We start from the raw sequence: 24,948 nt of genomic DNA, 5'->3' as shown, positions 1-24,948 counted from the left end.
TAATTTTGCCATCAGCATGGATCAACACGATGTTTTCAGACCAAACAAAGTACCCAAAATGCATTGTAATACATTTAATTTCAAGTGCCTTTCAAAACACCCGAGGACACTTTACAATAAAAACAATAAAACAAAGCGCATAACAATAAAACCATAAGTAAAATGATAATTAATAAGATAGCAGATTGAACTAGACATTGAAAGCAATTTTGAACAGACGGGTTTTGAGGTAGGACTTGAAAATAGGGAGGTAGTCAATATTGCGGATGTTGGGTGGAAGTGAATTCCAGTTTGGGAGCAGAGCGGCTGAAAGCTCTGCATCTCATCGTGGTGAGACGGGCAGAGGGCACATAGAGGTGCAGGGAGGATGAGGATCTGAGGGAACGGAGATTTGAAGTGTCGCTTTCTCTGTCAGGGGCGTTCCAGACGTGACGTCACGTCTGGAATCGTCACCAACTCGAAAACAAGACTTCCTGAATATTCAGTGCGAGTCTTAAAAAGTAAAATATAGCTATATGCGGTGGAATCCTTATAAAATACGCTCTGTAGATGTCATTTCAAGTGATTTTACAAATTATGGACACAACTTGTCTGGGGGCGTCGGTTGTCCTTTAATTATTGCATTAGTCCAACTGAAATTGACGTTTCAAGGATACCAAGAAATATGCGTTCACGTCTCTCTGCAGTCATACCAAAATTAATCACTTTTTTATTTCACGGTCACCTAATAAGTCACTTTGTTATTGGATAAGCGATAAACATGATTAATAAGAGAGGGTCAAGTGAATGGAGTGTACACGCTCAGTAAATTTCAAAGAAAAGACCCTTTATGGAGATAAAACAAGGTTTATGGAGGTAATTAAATTTCTCCAAGCGGTGTGTATTCTAGGACAACACCTGTGGTCTCGCTGATGGGTCAGATCAATTCAAGCGGACCGGGGTGCGCATGAGTCCAACTTGCTGTTTGCCGGCGGCCGTGTTGGTCATCAGTCAGCGCCTCTGCCACTGATGTGACCGCCGTGTCTGCAACTCATTACAGCACGCCACCTGTTTGTCCCCAAGCGAGTCCTCCTTGAGGTGATCGGGGGGGTTGTTAGTCTAACAGGAGCGTCCGTGGCAAAGCGGCGGCACAGTGTGAAGATTGTCCCGCTGTGTCAATGGTCCCCTTTGTCCCTCCCTCCTTCAACTATAAACCACCCCCTGATCTCGTCACTCTATTGCTGTCGGGGTTCGAACAGGTGGGGGGGGGGGGGGGTTATTGAGCCTCTGAGGAGCGAGGTCTGAACAAAGAAAGAGCTGAGATGATAACAGTCTGGAAGAGTGTTCTTCACGGCAGCTGAGGCCAGCCTTTGCTGTCAGCTACATTTAATAGGATATTGAGAAGGAGCAACTTGCCTTATTGCCCCCAAACAGAAGGTCTTGGATTTGAATATTCTGGACAGGATGGCTGTTCTGCTTGTTTTTACAATATGTTGGATTCATTGAAGTTTCTAAATTTTATTACAGTTTCTTTACCGGGTGTCCAGAATCAAAGACTTCAACGTTAGGTTAATTAAAGATGATAGAAAAAATGCTAAGAGTGTTTACAACTCAAAATGTACTTCTAAGTTAGGTTCGTTTCAAGGACAACCGACGCCTCCGGACAAGTTGTGTCAATAATTAGTCAAATCACTTCAAATGACTTCTACTGAGCGTATTTTACAAAGATTCCACCGCATATTAAAGCTATATTTTACCTTTTAAGACTGGCGCTGAATATTCAGGCAGTCTTTTTTTCGAGTTGATGACGATCCCCTACCCGACGTTACATTTGGAACGCCCCCTGACCCATAAAGCGACGCACAATGCATTTTGCGGTACTTTGTTTGGTCTGAAAACTTTGTGTTGATGGCCAAAATTAGAAGAAAAACACATAGAAAAATGTGTGTTGCACCAAGACTACAATTTGATTCTAGTTGACTCAAATCCCCAGCAGACAAATCAGCCCATTTCCAACGCAGCTTGGGCGCCATCTTGTGCATTTTCTTGGACGCTACATCTGGAAGGACTTCTTTAATCGGTTGCAAATATTTATGTGTTCCTCTTCAGATTTGACTTGAGTAGAGGGATATGGTGCATTATACAGTACAGCTCAGGGCTTAGGACTCTCTTGTCATTCTTCGTCGATTCTAATTTTGGTTGGTTATTTTGCAAAAAAAACTGCACAACCATTTCCAAAGGTGATGGCGCATACAGTGCATCTAAAAAATATTTGTTTTCGTTTAAATTTGGTGCGGGACCATCAGCTTGAATACTAATTCCTTGTCATGTTTATACTGTACATGTTTGTCAAGATTTGTGAATTGATTCCTGGCTTTCCTCTGCTTCTAGGTGACCCAAGTTCCAATCGAGTCATGTGAGCAGTACGGGACGTGTGGCGAGTGCCTGAGCTCTGGCGACCCGCACTGTGGTTGGTGTGTGCTACACAACATGTAAGTCACAAACATTCATGTCTGAGTAAAGGAGGAAATGAGACCGCTTTTGCGTCCCCTTACATTTCCTCACTTTCATTGACTTGAATCATCATCAGTAATAAGGCTGAAGGACGAATGATGGTGTGACACCTCCTGGTTCAGAGATGTAATTACAGGTAGCGAGGGGAGAAAATGATTGCCTCCATTTGTTGTCGACGTAAGTGGGGCTTGATGAGATGATATCTTGAGGCGCTGGGGACAGAATTTGAATGCGGCACGGTCCCGAAAAAGGCTGATAAAACATTCTTGTCTTGTCTGGTCTTTGTTTCTTGAGCACACAGTCATCAGTCTGAGTTTGGCAGCTGCCACATTTTGAGTACTCCCTTTTATTTTTTTTAGGATTGAGGGGTGCAAAAGCAGCCCTTCTCACGAAAGGTATAGACGAATATTTGTGCGTGTGTGTGTGTGTGTGTGTCAGAGCATAGCTGCAATCATCATTATCGCGATGGCGGCCCCAAAGTGCACTTAAAGTAATTTGCATCACTCCAAAGTCGGGACAGAACAAATAATTGCCTAGCGACAAGGTAATTCAACATGTGCCTGCATAGGTGGGAAAGGGGGTTAGGGGTGTGAGTTCACGGGCTGGGGAACTCTGTATTTGTCACTGTCTGCGTGCCTTCACACAGAGATCATTTAAGTAGCACATTAGCTTCCGTGCTAGAATGGTAATCATATGCTTTTGTGCGATGAGGGAGGGACTGAAACTGTTAAGCAACTCAGGTGTTTGGGCGTTTTACATCTGCTGTCGTTGAATGGCGAAATACAAGTGCACAATTTTGCTCATATAGAAACTAAAACGCAGTGAAGTGTTGTTAATTATGAGGTTAGCTTGGTGTTCAACTGATTCATCATCGGCCTCACGGTGCAGAAGTGCTGGGTTCGATTCAGGATCCATCCTTCGCAGGCATGTTCCCCCGTGCCTATGTGGGTTTTCTCCGGGTACTCCAGTTTCCTCCCACACGCCAAAAATACATGTGGCAAGCAAGTTATTGGAACCATGTAAGTCGTCCCTAAGTGTGAGTGTGAGTGCAAATGGTTGTGTGACCTGCGATTGGATAGCAACCGGTTCACTGGGATAGGCAGCAGCTACCGTTAACCCTTGAGAGCACAGGTCTCAAAGTCAAGGCCCGGGGGCCAAATCTGGCCCACCACATCATTTTATTCAGCCCGTGAAAGCAAATTCAACTTGAAAGTCCAAGATGCTTGCTAAAGTACAAACCAAAATGTCCTTTTTTTTGTATGTAAACCACAACAGAAGTCATTATTTTTTACTTCAAATTTAAAAACGTGTTATTCATTAATTTGTTGTGCGCTGTATTTGTAATATGTGGAGGCGATTCAACATTCTAATGGCTTATCCAAATTTATAACGGCCCCTGAGAGGAAACCGCAACTACAATGTGCCCTGCGGCAAAAAAAATGTTTGACACATTTGGTTTAGAGCATAGGTGGTTAAAACAAATGGATAGATAGATCGTTAGATGGCTAATTATTTGTTATATTTTATGTGAAGATGTGATCTTTAAAAGATTTGTCACAAATAAATGGAGAAACACCCATTTTCGGTTTTAAATATGTAATTCTATACAATTAGTGAACACTTTAGTTGCTCTCTGCAATTTTCAAATGATCACATGGACCAAATTCCCGAGCTAATTTAATAAGAGGCTCATCATGATTGGGCACCATATGTTTGATGTGGAATCATACACGAAATGTCATATAAATGCTGTTTTATGTCACAATTTTTACCAGTCTGCAGTTGTGCTGAGCTCAGTGAGTGCTGATCGCCTCAATAAGGATTTACCAAAAACCGCTGTTGTGTGTAAAACGCCACTCGGACTGTGAAAGAAGAAAAGTGTCTACTTTGCAGTTAAAGCACTGAAACACAAAATACATGTTGGCTATAAATAAGGTTGCCATATGGTCGATTTTGTCAGGGTGCCACTCTCTCCCCCTAAGGCAGAGTTGCCACTAGAATTGAGAGTGATGATTTTAAAGTGGTCAAGCAGCTGTGGAGTGCTTAAAAACTGTCTGTCTCATTAGCATGTGTGCGTGTGTGTCTTGTCTATCTGTCGCTCTGTCTGCCGTTACACGTGTCCAAACACACGTGTGGACCCCTGTACTGTACATTTGGGGGGGGGGGGGGAGAAGGTTAATAGGGGGGCCATCTGTTCTTCAAAGACCACCTTCCTTGCTCCTAATCCCCTTCACGTCGTCCTGACCCCTCCGTGAGTGTGGCAGCACCCCCTGTCAACACTATCCCGGAAAGTTCAGGAACAGGAACAATGGCCATGATGCTGATGAACTCTTTTGACGGCAGTTTTGTGACAGTGTACATTTTGTGCAAATTTAACAAATGCGGCCTCTTATTATTCTGTTGGCTCCAAATGGACCCCCTCGTGACTCGTAATGAGCCATTAAAACTACAATGTAGAAGGAGAAGTTCTGAGAACATGATTAGGCTGTAATTTGCTTTTAGCGATCATCCACTTTGCGCAGGCACATTGGGCTGAAAAGCCTCATGGGTTTTAAATATAAATTTGGGCTTGATTCGTACCATTGAGCTATCAATTTTCATGATTTAATGTGGCATATGAGCTCAAGAGTTTTACTCGTCTACGGCGTCTACTCGTCTCTATAGGAAAGAAACAAGAGCCAGAACAATATCAGGACTGAAGTAAGTAGAACATTTTTGTCAGATCTCCTACAACATCTGGCGACATATTTCAGGCATCAACGCAGCCCGATTCAAGTTTGACGGATATGCTCAGCGCTCGTGCACTTATTTTCTCTAATATTCCACATGGTGCGCTAACACTGAGTTAGCAAGCCCTCGGTTGTGCTAACAAACAAAGAGCGCGAGTCAATCCCAAGGGACTGCGCCCTTCTGCCTTCATCGAGAGTGTGCCTTCATCTCTCGCATTGGAGATGACATGTCTTGCCAGCTGTGCTGCCACCCACAGCTGTGATCACCCCCTGATCCCTGCTCCCATCTCCTCTACCCCTTCGTACCCCCAAGCTGTTGATTCTACTAAATTATCTTTCCCATGTCTGACTACCCCCTGCCAAAGCACAGTTCACATCTAAGATACGCCACTCATCTCATCTACGTTCCCCCTTTTGAATGAGCTCCTCTGTACGCCAGACATGCTTGCTTTCCCGCACGTAAACATCCCTCTCTTTGATCGCCCCGCCCGCAACGCCCGACTCGGCTCGCAGCTGCCTTCCACCAAATCCATCCTTATTTCTTCTTGTCCCACCGCATCTTTCTCTCGTTCTTTTTTTCCTTCATTGGTCGTTAATTGAACCCAGAGAGCTATCGACCTGTCGTGATTGTAGCTGAGGTGACAAGATGGCCGTGGGTAGTGGTGGTGGGGAAGGGGGGCGTCGCTGTCCCCTTCCTTTTTCCTTTCAGTTTCTTTGTCCCATTCACAGGAGGCGAGTTCCTCTAATCAAGCACACCTGCTAGTTCACCCCAATGTGCTGGAAAGAAAAGGAAAAGGGTCTGAGAACGATAGCAGAAGAATAAACCTGTTTGATGACGCACACTCGTCAGCCCCGCCGGCGTTTTGATTGCACCTCAAAGGAAGATCATCATCATCATCTTGAGCACTCTTCATTGGCAGTTCTCACTGACGCTGTAATTGAGTCTTCATCTGACCGTGAGCCAAAAATGGTCCGCTTTCTTTCCCCCCGTCGACAGTGTCTGATCGGTTGTTAGGTTGCAGAGTAGTCTCCCAGGCGTGCCTCAAAAGAGGATTGTACAGCGTGGAAAGTACCTGTATCGTATGTTTATGTTTAGCGTTCCACACAGCTGGCCGAGATCTAATGTGGAATGGAAGCTATTTAGTCACTGTTCACATGAGTATACAGTACATGTTTATCTGTCGAGAGATGTGGCCAGTTTTTGATTGGTGAGCAAATCAGTTGAAAGACAACACAGTCTTCAAGGGCATGGAAAATCCTACTGGACCCTGCGCACCCTGCCCACCACCTTTTCCAGCTTCTCCCCTCAAGCGGGGGCTACTGATCAATGCGCATCAAATCCAGCAGACATTTAAACAGCTTCTTCCCCCATTAACTCTATAAACAGTAACCCAAATATAACTGTATAGTGCCACAAGATGATGAATCGTTGTGTGTTGCACCAAGACTACTATTTGATACTAGTTGACACAAATTCCCAGCAGACAAATCAGCCCAATTCCAACGGAGCTTTGGCGCCATCTTCTGCTACATTGGAGTCCTGACGGCTCGAATTGTTACGGGAAGACTTCTTTAATCGATTGCAAACATGTATGCTTTCCTCTTCAGAACTATTTGAATCATATTCATAACTGGATGAGTAACAAAAAAGCATTTTCTCCAAATCTGAAGCCATTGTTGTGATTCTCGAGCAAGGCAAGATGTCTTGGCGTGATGTCACGAACAAGGGGGCGGGACCTTCTGAAACTGAAACTTTGATGTAGTTTTGAGAGACTTGAAGTCATTTTTATTGGTGTTTTTCATTTGACTAAAAATATCAGCCTGCGTGTTTTGGGTATTTCAGATGCTATAAAACGTTTTTCTGATGTCAGTTAGGAAACAAAAAAATGGTGTCGGTTGTCCTTGAAGTGCATGTAGGGTGTGCATTGCAGGGGTTGTCAGCAGTCTGCATTTCTCTTCTCACATCAGTTTTTATTGTTTTATTAACCACAAGCATGCAGGTCTGTCAATATATTTTCATCGATTCCATATAAGGGCTACAAATGTGATCTCTTCTTCTGCGTTCTAATGTTTTATTAAAGAAACAAATTCAGCATGGACTTCAAATTTAACAGCGGTGCCCCTGTAAACATTTTTAATATGTGTTTATCGTCTGAGGGAGTTTATGTTGGTTTTGCTCCTTCCCTCATAAAGCAAAGAGCTTGTATATGTATGTAATGTTTGTTAAAAAGGTACCACAATTGGAATTATGCTCACATACTTAGCAAAAATATGCTTTGCAAAATTTCTTGGACCATTTCTTTTTTTTCTGAACTAAGGTTTTTATTATTTTTAACCCTGTGATATATAGATATTGAAAAAAAATATATCTCTTTAATTCGCCGCTTGCCGTACCCGTTGAGAACCAATGTGATCAATCCTATTGCTCTCCATTTATCTACTTGATAGATGCCTTCATTTTTTTTGCCAGTTTTTGTCAATTCCAGCAGGGTTTAGCCACGTGTGCTCATCCTTTTGGGTTGCGTGCACTTATTTATGTTACATATCAGTCCCAAGGCGCGACAGTACAATTCTATTAAAAAAAAAAACAACAATCAATCAAAGTACACCTTTCCGCTACTTGCATCTTATTTGTGTGAAGTAAGGCTTCTTGTCAACGTTTGCCGCTCATCTAATGAGAGAGGCAAAGGGTCAGCCTCTCACTTCACAGAGATAATGGCCATGGCCCGAAACCATGGCAACGGCAGCCATCCTCTATTGCCCTCCTACCGCACTCTCCCACACTCACCTCACACACTCTTTCGTCACATTTTGTCCGATCACGTTCAATTTTGTCTGAAAAAAAAACAAACTCACAAAACTAAAGTCATATCTCAGAATCCAGTGAAGACTTTGCTTGAAATACTTAATAATACCGTCGATACATTGCCAGTAGAATCAAATTTTGTCCTCATCTTTCTTGTCTTTCATGAATTCAGATTCAAAATGTAAAATGAAAAGAGAGGCATTAAAAGTGCACCAATATGTCGACCCGTGTGTCGAAAAGTGAGATGTAACTCCTTTCCCAGCGGGATCTTCACGCTACTCCGAACACCCCTGGAGAGTGCAGTGCCGATCACGGTAATATATGCCTACTGAGTGTCTGTGGAAAATCTTTGTCATGCGGTGAATGCCACCTGAAGTTCTGGCAACGTAATTACCCTTGTACTCGTTGAATAGAGATGAGACTGAGACTCAGCAGGTGTGAGGATGTGTGCTTCAGAAGCATGATGTGGGCCCTATTGACAGGCGTGCAGGCGTGCAGCTTGTAGTGGACACTGTGGACAGGGGCTGACCCGCCAGAGTCTAATTAAAGCTGCTGCCACCAGACAGACAGACAAGCAGAGCAGAGCAGACACTACGGATGAAGATGGACTGTGGGAGGGAACATAGACTTTTAATAGGGAGGAAAGAAGAGGAGTTTTAATGAGGGACGTGGTCGATTGCGAGGGACGTCGTGTGGGAGACACGCAGCCTTGCCATTAGGAGGGAGCAGTGTCATTTACACTCAACCGCAGCTTTGCGTGGAAGGTCAGAGAGCTTAAAAAAGTTTCACATTCAAAGGGCATAGTTGACAAAACCCACGGTCGGTCGGACAAAATGACTAAAAAACAATGTCTTTACTCCACTCCAAAAACAAGTTCTCAATTTTTATGGTTGAAATGTGGGGAAATAAGTGATTTTTCAACAGGTTTTCAAAATGTCATCTGCCATCGTGTCTACAAACGGAAACAACTCAGTTGATTGTGTTCGAATGTGTGTTCTACATACTTGGCAATAAAGATGATTCTGAGTCTGATTTCTATATTTTGCTTCACTCACATTCCCATTTGTGATCAACACAAGTCATTTGTTTTGTAGACTGTGGCCTTCTCTCCTCCGCGTGTTCGTTAATATCGGATGATGAGTATTTTGGTAATCCAAATAAAAGCTGGAGTCGATGAACAGTACCTTCAAAGGGTTTATTTGCAGAATATTCCGGACACACATGATTTACAGACAATGCCTGCATGATCACGAGTGTGTTCACATCATGGACACACAACATATTTATTTCATCAGAAGGGCGCTATCAAGACTACGGTGAGACACTGAGGCGGCATTCTTCCAAAACAATTCCTGGCTTTTATCAGTCTCCAGTAAGCAGTGTATCAAGGCTAACAGATGGCTCCTTCTCCTCCAACTTGGTTCACTCTGCATATCAGAAGGTTATACATGCTAAGTATATATGGCGGAAGACACACATCGTGACATGATTGAATATGCACATCCTTACATTGTTGAAGACGCAAATCATGATATTATTTAAGACGCACATCATGACAGTATTGTCATGACATATTGAGAAAAGCAAAATACCATGGCAGAGGTTTACCTAAACAAATTATTATTACTATTATTATTAAATTATTATTATAACAGCATATTTTACAATAAAGCTGACTTTGACTTTTTTTGGCTTTGATAATTTTAAATAATCCTTCAAGACATAAGGTTTTTTTTCTGTTCAAAAGTCTCAGCACGCAAATGGTTTCTATTTAAAGGGAAAAAAACAGCTAACTTTCAAAAATTGTGTTGATTGGAGAACCCTGTTGATTTGTCTTGTATGAAATTTTACAACTACATCAAATGATAATTTTAATACTTGTCAATGAATCAATGACTTTTTTTAAACTGACATTATATATTCATGAATTAAGTATGATTCGATAGCTGTTTTGTTTTCATTTTTAATTTGATCATACACCAGCGTAATGGGTCAAAAATCAAAAACACACACCATTTTCCTTTTGATTGCAAGTAACAAGCAGATGGATGGCACGAACCAGTTGGCATTCACTTTAATTCAGAACACCAGTTCGACTGATGCTTCAATTGAATGTTCTTAATATCATCAACCTAGAACTGCTTTTATTTTCTTACATATTATCCCCCCCAAAAATGTATTATATTATTCCCCTTCTCCAGATGCTCCCGGAGGAACCGTTGCAATCGTGCACACGAGCCGTACCGTTTCGCCTCCTCTCTGGACCAGTGTGTGAAGATCACCGTGTACCCCGACAGCATCGCCGTATCTGAACCTAACGTACCAGTAAGTTTGCAAGCGCACACATGCCAAACACGCTCACATACAGTACACACATGATGCCAAACCACTTAGACATAATTGTAAAAAATAATAAGAATAAAAGACAAAGTTCATCTGCATATCTGCTACCCACGTATAGACCAAAGTCACGTGAAATGACTTCCTTGTCTTGAATGTGTGTCATGCATAAACATGAGACGGGGAGGTTCATAAGAGCGTTGTGTTGGCGTTTCAACACGCATTCGCTTCCTTGCGTGGTGCGGAGAAACTAATATGGTTGCCAAGATGTGTTTGTGTAGGCGGCTGAGTGGGTGGTAAAAGTTGCCCAAGTGCAGAGTGCATTTGAGCACTAATTTGGGCAAAGATGTACGCATGTATATTCTCGTAACGCCGCTGAATGCAACTCAACTTGAATGGACTGGATGACAATATTAGTGTCATTTTATGAAACATTAAACAACCACAAACAACATACAGTGATACCTGGGCTTATGAACACCTTGGCTAACGAACTTTTCGTCTTACGAACGTTATATTCACGAGAATTTAATCTTGGCATGCAAACTATTTTTCGGGATACACACGGAGTGCCACAATAAGTGAATAATGAGCCCGTTCTCCTAACAAGGAAATAGCAGCCGACATGTTTTTGTCCTCTATTCCTAATACACTAGAAAATACAGTATACTGTATGGTGTTCAACACCATTGTTAGCCAATGCTTTTGTTTGGACAGAAGATCTATTTATCGCTCAGTATGTTTTTTTTTTTTTTCTTGTCAATTACATTCACTGTCGTCTTCATTTCTTTGTTCAATATGTTTCTTACTAACTATCCACGGAACACACCGACAAATCTCACTCGATTCCAAAGGGCCAGTTAATATCTCCATGGCAACGCCGCCTCCTCGCTTGAGGTTGAAACAGAGAGGAAACAATCCAATCACCTTTATTACACCTCATGCCAATTAGGCTGCCAGAATCTAAAAATCCTCCCACTCCTCTACCGATAAGGCGGAACAAAAAAAAAAGAAAAAGGGCTTGACAGTCAAGAGACAAGTCTACTTTGTGTAGCAGAAAAATTGAAGTGTTTACCCAAGATACAGACCTCTCTCCCGGCATGAACGCAGAGAGGCTAATTAACGTGAGAGGTTACTGCTGGAAATTCCATGTTGGACAAAAAGCACTGATTGTCGCGCCTTGCTGTAATCAAGCATCCCCAACATGATGAATGGTGAGGGACATTTTAAAGGACAACCAACATCACTTTTTTGTTTCCTAACTGACATCAGAAAAACGTTTTATGGCATCTAAAATACCCAAAACACGCAGTAAGATATTTTTATTCAAATGCAAAACACCAATAAAAATGACTTCAAGTGTCCAAAATCTGCCAAAAACAGACCTGCGAATTGGGCATTTTCAGAAAGTCCCGCCCCCAGTTTGTGATGTCACGCCAAGACGTCATGCCTCGCTGGAGATTCAAAACAATGGCTTCAGATTCGGAGAAGATGCTTTCTTGTTACTCATCCAGTTATGAATATGATTCAAATAATTCTGAAGAGGAAAGCATACATGTTTGCAATCGATTAAACCATTTATTCCGTGGCATTTTGAGGTATCTGGGGGCGGGAAATGTAGCACCAAAAAGTGGCAGAAAATGGCGACAAAGCTCCGTGTAAGGAATTAATCAGCCTTTTTCCACAGGCTGATGAATTCTATAATTTGACCTACCATCTGCTAGGTAAATGTTAGATCGATCCGATTTCAGCTGATAATCATTGATTCTTCACAGTTAAAATATATGTATATAAAGATATTCAGCAACCTTTTGACAGTTACTATACTCTGCAAACAAGGGACGCCCTATCATCCGCTGCTGGGACACATCTCTTGAAAGGCCGACGGTTAAGCTGCTCGGCTGCCTCGCTGGTCCCAGCAGCCCTGCGGCGTTTAGTTCAGAGGCAGATAAAAACAAAGAGAAACTTCAAACAGCATGGCCCATATAGAACTGCTAATGGAACAAGACTACCAAATGCCATGGCGATAATTATCCAGGCTGCTGTCTCTTTTGGATGAGAGCGCGATCACACGACACGTGTCTGCAAAATGATATTTATAAATAAGTTTATTAACAGGCACCGCAGCTGAAAACCGCATCGCCTGTGTCACAGTTCTCCCGAGAGTGACTTCAAAGGGGCACATCTCCATATGTGCATATGTGGGGCTTTTCGCATCCATATTGTTGCTGTTCTATCATAACTTTACCCTAAACCGCATCTCCATTTTACGGTGCTGTTTAATAAAACATTTCCCTATTACATTTTCCACCTCTTCTGCATTTGCTTGTAAAATGTATAGCCAAACAACCAAGTGAAAACATGTTTAAGAAGTGTCTTGCTCGTATCTCAACTGACTGCCGAAACTGTTTTTCAAACACATACCTACAGATCATTTCACAATCTGCCCTCTACTATCATGACACAATTGTTGTTTTCAAATACGTTTCTTTTATCCTTCCTTACAGCTGCTGGTGAAGGTCAGAAATGTCCCAGACCTTTCAGCAGGAATAACCTGCTCCTTTGGTATTCTGACGGAGGTGGAGGGACAAGTGAATGGCAACCAGATACTCTGTATGTCCCCTGCTGCCAAGGACGTTCCCCTCATCCCTTCTGATCAAGGTACAATAGATACATTTACGATGTCCATTGACAAAAGAAACAACAAAATGTCAGCAGATGTGGGTTTTTTTGTTTGCTTTGTATAGACCCGCCCGCGTGGGTTTTCTCCGGGTCCTCCGGTTTCCTCCCACACTCCAAAAACATACATGGCACGCAGACTGACCTCTCCAAATTGTCCCTAGGTGTGAGTGTGAGAGTGACTGTTGTACGTCTTTGTGTGCCCTGCGATTGGCTGGAGAGCAATTCAGGGTGTCCCCCGCCTCGTGCCCGAAGACAGCTGGGATAGGCTCCAGCACCCACCGCGACCCTAATGAGGAATAAGCGGTACGGAAAATGGATGGATGGATGTTTTTATAATAGGCTATAGACTGACTGAAAAAAGTAACATACTCAAAAGTCCCATTGCGATAAAAGACCACAAGATGGTTATTCAAAAAGATATATGTACAGTATAAGAAAAGGCTTTTCTCAATACAAAAACAGTAATTACACAGATAAACAAGAATATATACTATATGTTTTGTACCATAAGTTGCTACTGTATACAAGTTGGATAGCTGAGCTAAGTACTGAGCAAAACGCTAATGCTAGGTGGCCATTGCTTCCTGGCCTGTTGCGAGAAAGATGGATGAGCTTGTAGCCAGGATAAAAGTAGATGTTCGGGTGATGGAGAAAATACTGCTTGACAGATGTTGAAATACTGATGGTCAAGTGCAAAGCATTTTATACAGGAAGGAAATTCAATGTCGTGTCGATTGTGGCTCTTGATGTTACCACATGTGCCGACAAGACTCCCGCGCTGGCTCTACACGACGCCATTGTGAATTGGTTCAGAAATAGTGAAACACTTATCTCTTTACTATTGTCTCCTAAGTCCGAACTAATAAGTTACCTGTTAACCAACAAACAACAGAAGTCATTTTTATTACCGGTACTTATAAATTTTACAAAAACTCCTGCATTCACTTTACATTTACATTTATGTCAACTCAATACAGTTACATATATCAAATGTGCTTTTTATACTGGCACGAGTACAGTTCTTTTTTTGCGCGGTTATAAATTTCAGTCTTCTGACATTTCTATTATGCATAGAATACTTTGTTTTTTTCTTTTCAACCCCCAACCCACCATCCCTTTCAATTTTGCTGCTGTAGATATATTGTAAATTTCCCCATTGTGGGACTGTTAAAGGCTTTCTGATTCTGATTCTGAACAATTTTAAAGTTGCGCTGTAGCAACTTCTGGATCTTGCTTGGCAGAACCCAAATTTAATGTTATATACATTACTGCTAATTTATTACAATATAAACCAGAGATGAACATTACTTAATTTCACCAAGGTTATTCCTTATGATGAAACCATAAGACAAAACAGAGCATGAAAGATCAAGATCAGTTTCTCTGTGGGATTGTAGAATTTGAAGTTATTTGAACTGAAATAACAGCAGGAGTGAGGTTTCTGAATGGTACATTCAAAGTCCTCACCCCTGTGGTGAATTTGGTTAAAATATCGTTTTACTTTTTGTGGTATGAACTCTTTCCTCTCATTAACACACACACACACACACAATGAGTAAAGTGTATATATCCAAGTGAAATGAAAATACACACCAAAAATCATTTTTGGTGAATTTGTGAGGACCCTCTGAAACTTTAACAGATGCACATATAGACCCTCTAGCAGCCTTTAGCATGAAAAACTTGTGAGGTCCTCACTTGTCAAAAATCTCCTCACTATGTATGGTATAAAATGTTAGCGGTCCTCACAAGACTAGTCACACAAACGCACACAACAAACGCATTTACTCAAGCACCATTTATTGGTCATCATCTTGAGGCCAGTGCACATCAAGCTCACACTGATCCGACGATGGCGGAGTGGTCGAGGTGTGTGCCTGACAAGTGGACCAACCGCATTAGTACCTGCAAGATTGGTACGACCTGACCTGTGGCTGATGGTACAGCTGAGGACATTAGTGCCCTCCAGGTGTTTGCCAATGCAAAGCTTTCTAATATGTTGGCTTGGGGCTGACAGGGAAGTTAATGTGGTGGATTAGCATTCTGGCACTGAGATGCCGTCTCCTCCTGAGAAATATACTACCCTGAAAAAGAAATGACATTTTATTGCCGTAACTTGAATGGGAATTCAAAATGAGATCGCAATTGTTAAATACATAAACAAACGGTGTTTTTTTTTTGCACGTAAAATCATCTAATTTTTTCAAAAGCAGACAGTGTGCCTTATTATCTGATGCGCCTTATATATGGATGAATATTCAGATTTTTTTTTTAGTGGGGGGGGGTATTTTGTAAAGCACTCTGTCACAGCTGCGGTGGTTGTGACTGCTTTATTGCATTGTGTTGTATTCCCAATAGTGAAGCTCCATCTACACAACTGCAGTTTCTATTGTGGCTTCTAATCTTTGTGCCTTAAAATTATATATGAAAATATTTCATTCAATATTCTGCTCAAACTGTGCCTTGTACTCTGAAGCGCTTTATGGTATAAAAAAATAAGGTGTAATGTATGTTTTCCATATAATGTATTTATATCCAATTACTTCTTTGGAAAATGCAAAGTTTATGAAGGATGAGTTTGGTATGAAGAGAAAAAGAGCATATCGAAGGTTTTTTTTTTACGCTGCATTGAATGTTTATGTAGTCCTAAAACTCAATATTGTGTGGGTCCTGGAATTGGAATGACAATGACAAAAACCCTGGCACTGGAGTGGACACATTTTTGTACATCGTCTGGCAGTAAATGAATGAAAAGTCAATTGTTTTTTTCTGGTCACATAGTATTTTGTTAAAAGGGATGGTGGACATCTTCAACACCTCACCTGCCCCAGAAAGTGAAAGCATTGCAAGGGTATGAATGCGGACCCATTTTCTGGGCTCCCTGGTTGTCCCTATTTTAGTTTGACTTCCGCACACTTCCATTACTCTTCTGCAAAATGAGTAAGATAGCTGTGTGGATTAAGGGAAGATTGGGGGGCCGCGAATGACATTTACCTGAGGGAGAACATCCGTATCTGGCCCCGATGCTTCATTCCCTGCGGGAGCTCTGGGCAAACAGCTGTCATTTACTCGCAGGACGGAAGATTAACACCCCCACTGCCCAGCCTCCTCAAACCACACAGTGATTCTCACACAACACTGCACATCATCTATTATTCAGCATGTTTGCTTTCATCACCCTGCGGCCATCTTGTCTCGCCAAAAACACATATTTAAAGGACAACCGACGTCTCCGGACAAGTTGTGTCCATAATTTGTAAAATGGCTTCAAATGACTTCTACTGAGCGTATCTTAATAAGATTCCACCGCACATAGCTATATTTTACGTTTTAAGACTCGCGCTGAATATTCAGGAAGTCTGGTTTTTGAGTTGGTGACGAGTCCGTACGTGACGTCACGAAAGGAACGCCCCTGACCGAAAAAAAGACACATTGTAGCAGTCCTTCCATCACATCAATGTATTTTGCTGTACTCGTTTGGTCTGAAAACCATGTTGCACCCAAAAGCCGCCAGAAGAGGGCGTCCAAGCTCCATATAAATAATTTATCAGCCTGTGGGAAGGGAGGTGGCCACAGGAGGTCGCCATTTTGTTCCTCTTTTTTTGGGTGAGACATTTCTCCCCAATGTTGCCTCAAAATGGCACGGAATAAATTCTTTACTCGATTGCAAACATGCATGCTTTCCTCTTCAGAACTATTTGAATAATATTCATAGCTGGATATGTAACAAGAAAGCATATTGTCCGAATCTGAAGCCATTGTTTTGATTCTCCAGCAATGCAAAAAAGTCATGTCAGTTGTCCCTTAAAAGACAACCGACGCCGTTTTTTTGGTTCCTAACTGACATCAGAAAAACATTTTATAGCATCTAAAATACCCAAAACACGCAGGATGATATTTTTCGTCAAATGCAAAACACCAATAAAAATGACTTAAAGTGTCCAAAAAAGTTTCTACAGAGAAAAGTAGATAAGGAGTGAAGAATTTTCAATGAAAAATGGACCACATCATATTTTCTTAAACGTGTGCTTTGTGTATTTTCAACAAGTTTCGGTATTGAAGGAATGATATTTGGTTATTTATAGCATGTATGGTATCATTTTAATGGTCCGACCCACTTGAGATCTACCGAGGCCATATGTGGCCCACCACGTGAAATGAGTTTGCTGTAGAGTCACTTGACACCCCGATTGTTGGGCCATGTAAAGTGACTGTGTGAGAATATGGCGCTTTTCATGGCGTCGTCATGTCTCATTATATTTTCCAGCCCCTAGAACACAGATGTGCCGCTTTGCTCCATGTTTTCCATCTCTTTCTGCTACAACACACCTGCTTCAAATGATCAGCATTGTTATCGGGCTCCTGCAGCACTTGACTTTAGTAAATGCCGGTAGCGCATCATATTTTGAAGCAATGTACCACATTATCCACAAATACAGAGAAAAAAATATTTTTTGTTGAGGGGGGATTATGTTATATAAGGGCGTGTATTATTCAGGGGGATTACAGTACTAATACGTATAGTACACTGCACCGTGGCAAACGTGTCTATACACTCGTGTGAAATTGAGCCTGATTCCCAACAGGTGTTGTGGAGCATTGTGGGTCACACGAGCCTCCTACACACTGAATGTCAGCTGAAATTCAGGCTGCTCTGTACCAACCAGTGTACACATCTCAGTCACACACACACACGCACACACACTCAGGATTTATGCAGTCTGTATTCCCATGTGGGAAGATGAGATGGATGAGAGGCTATTTTGCTGCGAACAGACAGTAGCACCAGAACACTACTTGGATACATAAAAGAACAAAAACATTCTGGGCACTTTACAATTTCTGGAAATATAATGGGCATTCCACACTAAAAAAAAATGATTGTATTTTGTATATGGCACCCAAGCTTGACAATGGGAAAGCCAAAAGAAGCACGCATTTCAATTTCAACACGAAATGATTTTCTTTTTTTCCGTTCTTCTTTTCAAGTACAGTTGTTACTTGGATATGATCTCATTTCTTTTGGAACACCCTAGAAAACTCACAACTCTATTAAAAAAGAAAATGACTGACAAGGTGATTTGCAGTACCGCATCCACAACACATTCTTCTGTGAAATCTCTCTACTTTAACCTGATTAAGAAGGGATAACATCCAAAACAGCAATTTCAGTAAACACTGAGAAGAAGACAGATGCATTGGCAAGACAAAAATGTTAACTGAAAAAAAAAATCAATCCATGACTTGAATGCTGATTTAAATATCAAAATCATATCATAGAAATCTCCAGATACAAAGCTTATTTCCCCCTCTATATTTTTGACAGTACAACATGCTTGACGTTTGTATGAAGATAAGTTATTTGACACTAAATTGTCTTGTGTCTCTTCTTCCTCAGATTGGTCGGGTGTTGAGCTTCGACTCAATTCAAAGGAGACAGGTCAGATGCTCATTAGCACTGAAGTCAAGTTTTACAACTGCAGTGTCCACCAACTGTGAGTAACTCATCTCCACAAAACCGCTTTGAGTCAATGTGAGGAATGGATACCTTAACTCATTCGCTGCTATTCCCAAATTTGTTCAGGTTTTGTTTTTTTTCTTGCTGGGGTGCCGACAAAGCACTTGGCCAGACCTCTGGCAAAGTTTTTCCTTTCCACAAGAGGGCATCATTTGCCTTTTTTTTCCATGATAGTGCTTTGTTACAGCTTCAGCTATTGTTAAAGCACTATATAAACCAATACTGTATCTATGTATTGCATTGTATTTTGGACAGCTGCCCTCATTTCAAGCTCATATAACTCCAGACCCATGTCATTTAGAAATTAACTCTTTTTTTCTGATGAAAGAAGAGAGTCTAAGGTTTTTTTACGCTGCATTGAATGTTTATGTAGTCCTAAAACTCTATAATCTGTGGGTGCTGGAATCCAAGTGACAATGCCAGAAACTCTGGCACTGGAGTGGACACGTTTTTGCACGTCCGGCAGTGAATGAGTTTTGTCATTCACTGATTGCATTTCCATGTCACGCATTTACTATATTTCGTGAGTGTTACAGATGACTCAGTTTTTGGGGGGAATCTGTTACAGTGGACCTCAACATTTTTGTGTCATGAACACGTGTCACCGTCTCCTGCTAAATCAAAGGCAGGCTTTGTCGTTGTGGCGTTCGCATGCAACACGCATCGTCTCAGAGCTCGCCCTATAGCTCCATATATCTTCCGACTCTCTGAAAACCTTGTGTGAGCGATACAGAAAAAGCAATTACCAGCCTTTATATCAGCAATAACACAAACTTGTACACACTTGGACACACACGTAACGAGAAAAGGGCACGTGCCGCCTCGCACACCATCGAATGCCAACTAGCGCTCTCGCACATTGTGCACTCTCTGTTAGCCTGAGGGGGAGTCGGCCTTATTCTTTTGCATCCGTGGGCTCAGTCAGAGATCCCTTCCATGCTTTTTGCACCCATGAATATCTCACTTTTGAGCGCCAGGAAAAGAGAAAGCGTCCAAAGCGTAGCTGTAAAAACACAGTTATCCACTGTGCTTGAATGCAGTGTGTAGTAAATGTCATTGGAATCGATTGAAAAAGATTTCCTTGTCATTAAAACACGTGTCGTGTTTTACCTTTTTAGCATGATGCACATTTCAGATGGGCTCGTGGTACAATGAACTCCACATTTAGACTTACAATATGAACGGTAATTGTATGTATTGCACCGAGACAAACACACACATACACACACAAGCACACACGGCAGCTGTTTATTACCCACAATGCTGTGCTAATGGTAATTGCAGGATCAAACCGCGCCAGTGTCTTATTTGTCCTCATTACTCAACGTCACCCCACTGTGTCTTTTATCATGACAGATGCTTTTTAGCAAGCTAAATATGCCGCCGCAACACACACACACACACACACACGCCCCCATACGTTAACACAAACCAAATTGTATATTTTTAAATGTAAAGCAGCATAAAATTGCATGCTGTGAGAACTTGGCCCTGAGGCTATCAGGTCCAGTGCCAAGCACAAGGACACAACAGCAGGTGTTCGCTTGGGATCGGAACTCATTTCCTCTGTGGAGTGTCGGCCAACTTTGACAAAGCTGGCAGACCCCGTTTCCACCACCCCTCCTTTGGACTCTGCGCCTCTCACTCTGCGTGTGTGCGCGTGTGTCCCCTCCCATGCAGGTGTCTGTCATGTGTGAACAGCGCCTTCCGTTGCCACTGGTGCAAGTACCGCAACTTGTGCACCCATGACCCGTCCAGCTGTTCTTTCCAGGAGGGAAGGGTCAACTCTTCTGAGGTTAGTGAGAAGCACACACAACACACAACGAAAAATACACCTTGTGTATATAACTTTTATTCATTGTTTTTTTTTTTTTTCATTGGAAATCTTTTGAATGTGTATTGGTTCAAAATGTTATTTGTCAGTGTAGAGCACTGGTATCAAACTCAAATCCTGGGGGCCAGATCTGGCACGCCATATCATTTTGTGTGGTCCTCAAGAGCCAATCAAACATGTCACCTTCCCCCATCATGCTTTCTCGTATCTGAATTTGTCATATGTGGTCCATCATGACAGAGATTTTCAACACATCATCAAAACTAATTATCCACCAATTTAATTTGCACTGAGAATGTAATATGCGGAGATGATGAAACAGCTTTACAAAATTCACAGTTATAATGGCCCACTCAGGGAAATTGGAATCAATGTGGCCCACGACAACAAAAAAAAAGTATCAATCTCAGTTTCTTCAAATGTTATACATTTTACCCTATAGGAAATCATCGACATATAAAGGATTTGTTTCAGGATGAAATACCGTATTTTCCGTTGTATAAGGTGCCCGTTTCCTCGGGCTGATTAATTCCTTACACGGAGCTTTGTCGCCCTCTTCTGTCTCTTTTTCAGAATCAGAATCAGAAAACCTTTATTCGTCCCACAATGGGGAAATTTGCAGTCCACAGCAGCAATTGAAAGGGGATGTGGTGGGGGGTGAAAGGATAGAAAACAGACATTTTTGGTGCGTTTTCAGACCAAACACGTACAGCAAAATACATTGACGTGATGGAAGGACTGCTACAATATGTCCTTTTTTTTGGTCAGGGGCGTTCCTTCAGTGACGTAGGGTGAGGACTCGTCACCAAGTCAAAAACAAGACTTCCGGAATATTCAGCGCGAGTCGTAAAACATAAAATATAACTATATGCAGTGGGATCTTTGTAAAATACGCTCAGTCAAAGTCATTTGAAGCCATTTTACAAATTATGGACACAACTTGTCCGGTTGTCCTTTAAGTACCCACAAATGTATCCTATTAGTCACCTATTGTTCTTACTTTGGACCCGTACACCCCAGTTCTATTTACCGTCCATTACTCAGCATGATGCCAACCCACTCCGTGCACAGTCGTACCCTGCGTGATTATTTTCAAGGCGAGTTGGCACCAGGGTTCTTTTGTGTCAATCCCGTCAGGACTGTCCACAGCTGGTGCGCTCCGAGGAGATTCTCATCCCGGCGGGGGAGGTGAAGCCCATCACCCTCAAAGCCAAGAACCTGCCACAGCCACAGTCTGGCCAGCGGGGCTACGAGTGCGTCCTTCACATCCAGGGGGTCAGCCATCGCGTCACCGCCCTCCGATTCAACAGCTCCAGCGTGCAGTGCCAGAACAGCTCGGTAGGCCGGCTTTCCCATTGCTGTCCTATTCTGTTGGTGTCTGTCATTGTGTTGACGCACTATAACGTTGTGCTATTTCTGGAAAGACAAGTTCTGAAGAGGAAAGCATACATGTTTGCAATCGATTAAAGAATTTATTCCGCGTCATTTTGAGGCATCATGGGGGGGAAATGATGGCGAAAAAGCTCCGTAGAAATGGGCTTATTTTTCTCCTGGAAATTTTTGTCAGTGAATATCAAATAGTTGCTCGGTGCAACACACAAGGATTCACCATCGCGTTATTTATGTGTTTTCCTTCTAATTTCACCATCAACACGGATCAACACGAAGTTTTCAGACCAAACAAAGTACCGCAAAATGCATTGACGTGATGAAAGGACTGCTGCAGTGTGTGCTTTCTCGGTCAGCGGCGTTCCCTCCGTGACGTGACGTCAGGACTCGTCAACGACTCAAAAACAAGACTTCCGGAATATTCAGTGCGAGTCTTAAAACGTAAAATATAGCTATATGCGGTGGAATATTTGTAAAATACGCTTAGTAAGTCATTTGAAGGGATTTTACAAATTATGGATACAACTTGTCCGCAGGCGTCGGTTGTCCTTGAAGTGTGAAAAAATTACATATTTCCGACTCATTAGATTCCCCTGGAGATCCAATGCATGAACATACACGTTTTTGCCTCGCATTTCCCAACCACGCACACACACCGACGCAGTCCTTCCCAGTCTCGACACAAAAGTCAGACTGGGAAATAAGGACATAACGGGCACTTCCGGACAGCATCTTTCAAGGCCAGGGACGGGGGGGGGGGGGTATTCGAATGTCCGCCCAGCTGTCCTATTTCTTTCGCTTTCCCTTTGGCGACTCTCTGACGATGGAATGATGTAACTGTGGGGTAACAATAAAATGACTTACTTCTGCCACTGCATGTACGGGTTTGTCTTTTTTTGGCTAGCTTACATTGAAATCCTGCCATTCTTTAGCACTCTCCTTATTTCCAGTACTTGTACGAGGGGATGAAAATCAGTGAGCTGCCCGTGGATTTCTCCGTGGTGTGGAACGGCAACTTCATTATTGACAACCCGGAGAGCATTCAGGGTGAGTTCAGTCAAAAGGCCTGCATGCTACATTTCCCGGACTCCAGTATGGTTGGACAATGTGTTTTTGTTTGTTTCTGTTTGTTTTTAAACGCGGCCTAACCATGCTTCAGCCTGACACTGGAAAATCCGCCAAATGTACAAACGCCCTAAATGTCACCAAACATTCCAAACCAATTCTCCACGTTTCACAAAGTGCCTGCGCACCACATGTGTTTACATTCACGTCTCCCTTTTTTCTGCACCACTCAGTGCACTTGTACAAGTGTGGCGCCCAGAGGGACAGCTGCGGCGTGTGTCTGAAGGCCAACAGAAAGTTCCAGTGCGGCTGGTGCAGCAGCGAGGGGAAATGCACCCTGCGTCGACACTGCCCTCCTATCAACCCTTACACCACCCGCTGGCTGAACCTTTCCAGCAAAAATGTCAAGTGCATGAACCCGCGCATCACTGAGGTCAGTCCATGACACATTTTAATGCCAAATTCCAATGTGATCTCTCTCATCTTCTGTACTGTTGACACATATGCAATATCACTAAATTAACCGTTAATCAACACTTGAGACATGTAAATAACGTATTTTCTGGTGTATAAGGCGCACCCAAAGGCCATGATTTTCTTCAAATGATGACCCTGCGCCTTATACGCTGGTGCGCCTTATATGTGAAGTAATATTGAGCCACAACAGGTCTCGCAATTAATGTCAGCAGCCACGACTCCATTTCCCCCCGTAGAAGAAGTACTGCGTAACTCCAGCCTCCACCGGTGTGCCTTATAATGCTGTTTGCCTTATATTTGGAAACTTTGATCTATTTATATATTATATTTGGAAAACGTTTTTCATTCTTTGAAAGTGCGCCTTATAGTCCGCTGCGCCTTATATACAGAAAAAAAGTTTGAAAATACAGTACACCATTGGACGCCCTCTTCTGGCTCTTTCTGGTGCAACACGAGGTTGTCAGACCAAACAAGCATTGACGTAATGGAAGGACTGCTACAATGTGTCCTTTCTTTTCGGTCTGGGGCGTTCCTTCAGTGACGTGACGTGAGGACTCGTCACCAACTCAAAAACAAGACTTCCGGAATATTCAGCGCGTGTCTTAAAACGTAAACTATAGCTATATGCGGTGGAATCTTTGTCAAATACGCTCAGTGGAAGTCATTTGAAGCCATTTTACAAATTATGGACACAACTTGTCCGGAGACGTCGGTTGTCCTTTAAGGGGATGCCGTGAGTCACACAGGGAAACAAACTCAAATGAAGCTTGATGGGCTTTTGAAGAAAGACAAACCTGTGATGACTTTTTACATTTTACAGCTCCAGCAAAGAGGCGTCCCGGCCTTGCACTGAATAAACATTTTGCCTAAGGCAAGACAAAATATTCTCACTTCTTCACGTGGTGTGTTTACAGGACACGAAAGGCAAGTGGGACTGTCAGTAAAAAAAAAAAAAAAAAAAAACTCACCCGTTTGATTCTGGAAGCGATGGTAAACTATAAAAATTGAAGCTCGGGTCTTCCAAGCAACTCGCTCCACAATCACCTTTCTGGGTGTTATTTTGTATGATGAAGATTATTGATCCTTACTATACTTCTCTTTGGCAGCCATCCACGAGTTTACCAAACTGCAGCGCTTAGAAGTTTCACCGTACACCAGAAAATACTTTGTAGATGAAAGAACTTGGATTAATTTATTGGCATATTGATCAAGAAAGTGTGATCGAATCCCAGGATGCGTTATTTTAAACCCAATCGAGCAAATGGACGACACTAAGCACATTTTGTATCTTGATAATGTCCAAGCGTGAGCTTGAGGACATACAGTCAACTTTTATTTTGGATTGGGAATGAATTGAAGTGAGCACTCTCCTCATTTATGAGTTGTCTTTTAGATTTTTATGGAGCTCAGTCAGCCATTGCCGTTTTGACTAATAATCCTGTCGGCCATTGGGTGGTGCATGATTGCTTATCGCTGTCAGCCTTTAGTTTAGTTGTGCCTGTTTCCGAATTACTTTCCACATCATTAGTTCATCCAATAAACATCTCAAAGCACTCTCTTTATTTACTTTATTTGACAAAAACAAATACAGTGGGACCTTGGCTTACGCTCTTAA

The 24,948-nt window shown here is 42.3% G+C and overlaps 1 protein-coding gene and 1 long non-coding RNA gene across 3 annotated transcripts in view; one reads left to right on the top strand and one right to left on the bottom strand.

Moving 5' to 3' along the window:
• The window catches only part of plxna2 (plexin A2), a 163,564-nt gene that overhangs the window by 96,473 nt on the left and 42,143 nt on the right, over nt 1–24,948 (top strand). For both annotated transcript variants that reach the window (XM_089014559.1, XM_089014549.1), the window contains exons 5-12: nt 2,371–2,471; nt 10,230–10,353; nt 12,876–13,029; nt 18,449–18,545; nt 20,249–20,363; nt 21,540–21,740; nt 22,742–22,838; nt 23,090–23,289. In XM_089014559.1, the coding sequence (XP_088870685.1) occupies nt 2,371–2,471; nt 10,230–10,353; nt 12,876–13,029; nt 18,449–18,545; nt 20,249–20,363; nt 21,540–21,740; nt 22,742–22,838; nt 23,090–23,289 (1,089 nt within the window). The remainder of the gene's footprint in view (nt 1–2,370; nt 2,472–10,229; nt 10,354–12,875; nt 13,030–18,448; nt 18,546–20,248; nt 20,364–21,539; nt 21,741–22,741; nt 22,839–23,089; nt 23,290–24,948) is intronic.
• The window catches only part of LOC148904124 (uncharacterized), a 388,679-nt gene that overhangs the window by 329,009 nt on the left and 34,722 nt on the right, over nt 1–24,948 (bottom strand). The gene's annotated exons all lie outside the window — the stretch shown is intronic.

This window comes from Hippocampus bargibanti, linkage group LG01 (genome assembly GCF_051943395.1).
Source record: "Hippocampus bargibanti isolate YZ-2025 linkage group LG01, ASM5194339v1, whole genome shotgun sequence".
Lineage (NCBI taxonomy): Eukaryota > Metazoa > Chordata > Actinopteri > Syngnathiformes > Syngnathidae > Hippocampus > Hippocampus bargibanti.
This window is presented reverse-complemented; position numbering and strand designations above follow the sequence as displayed.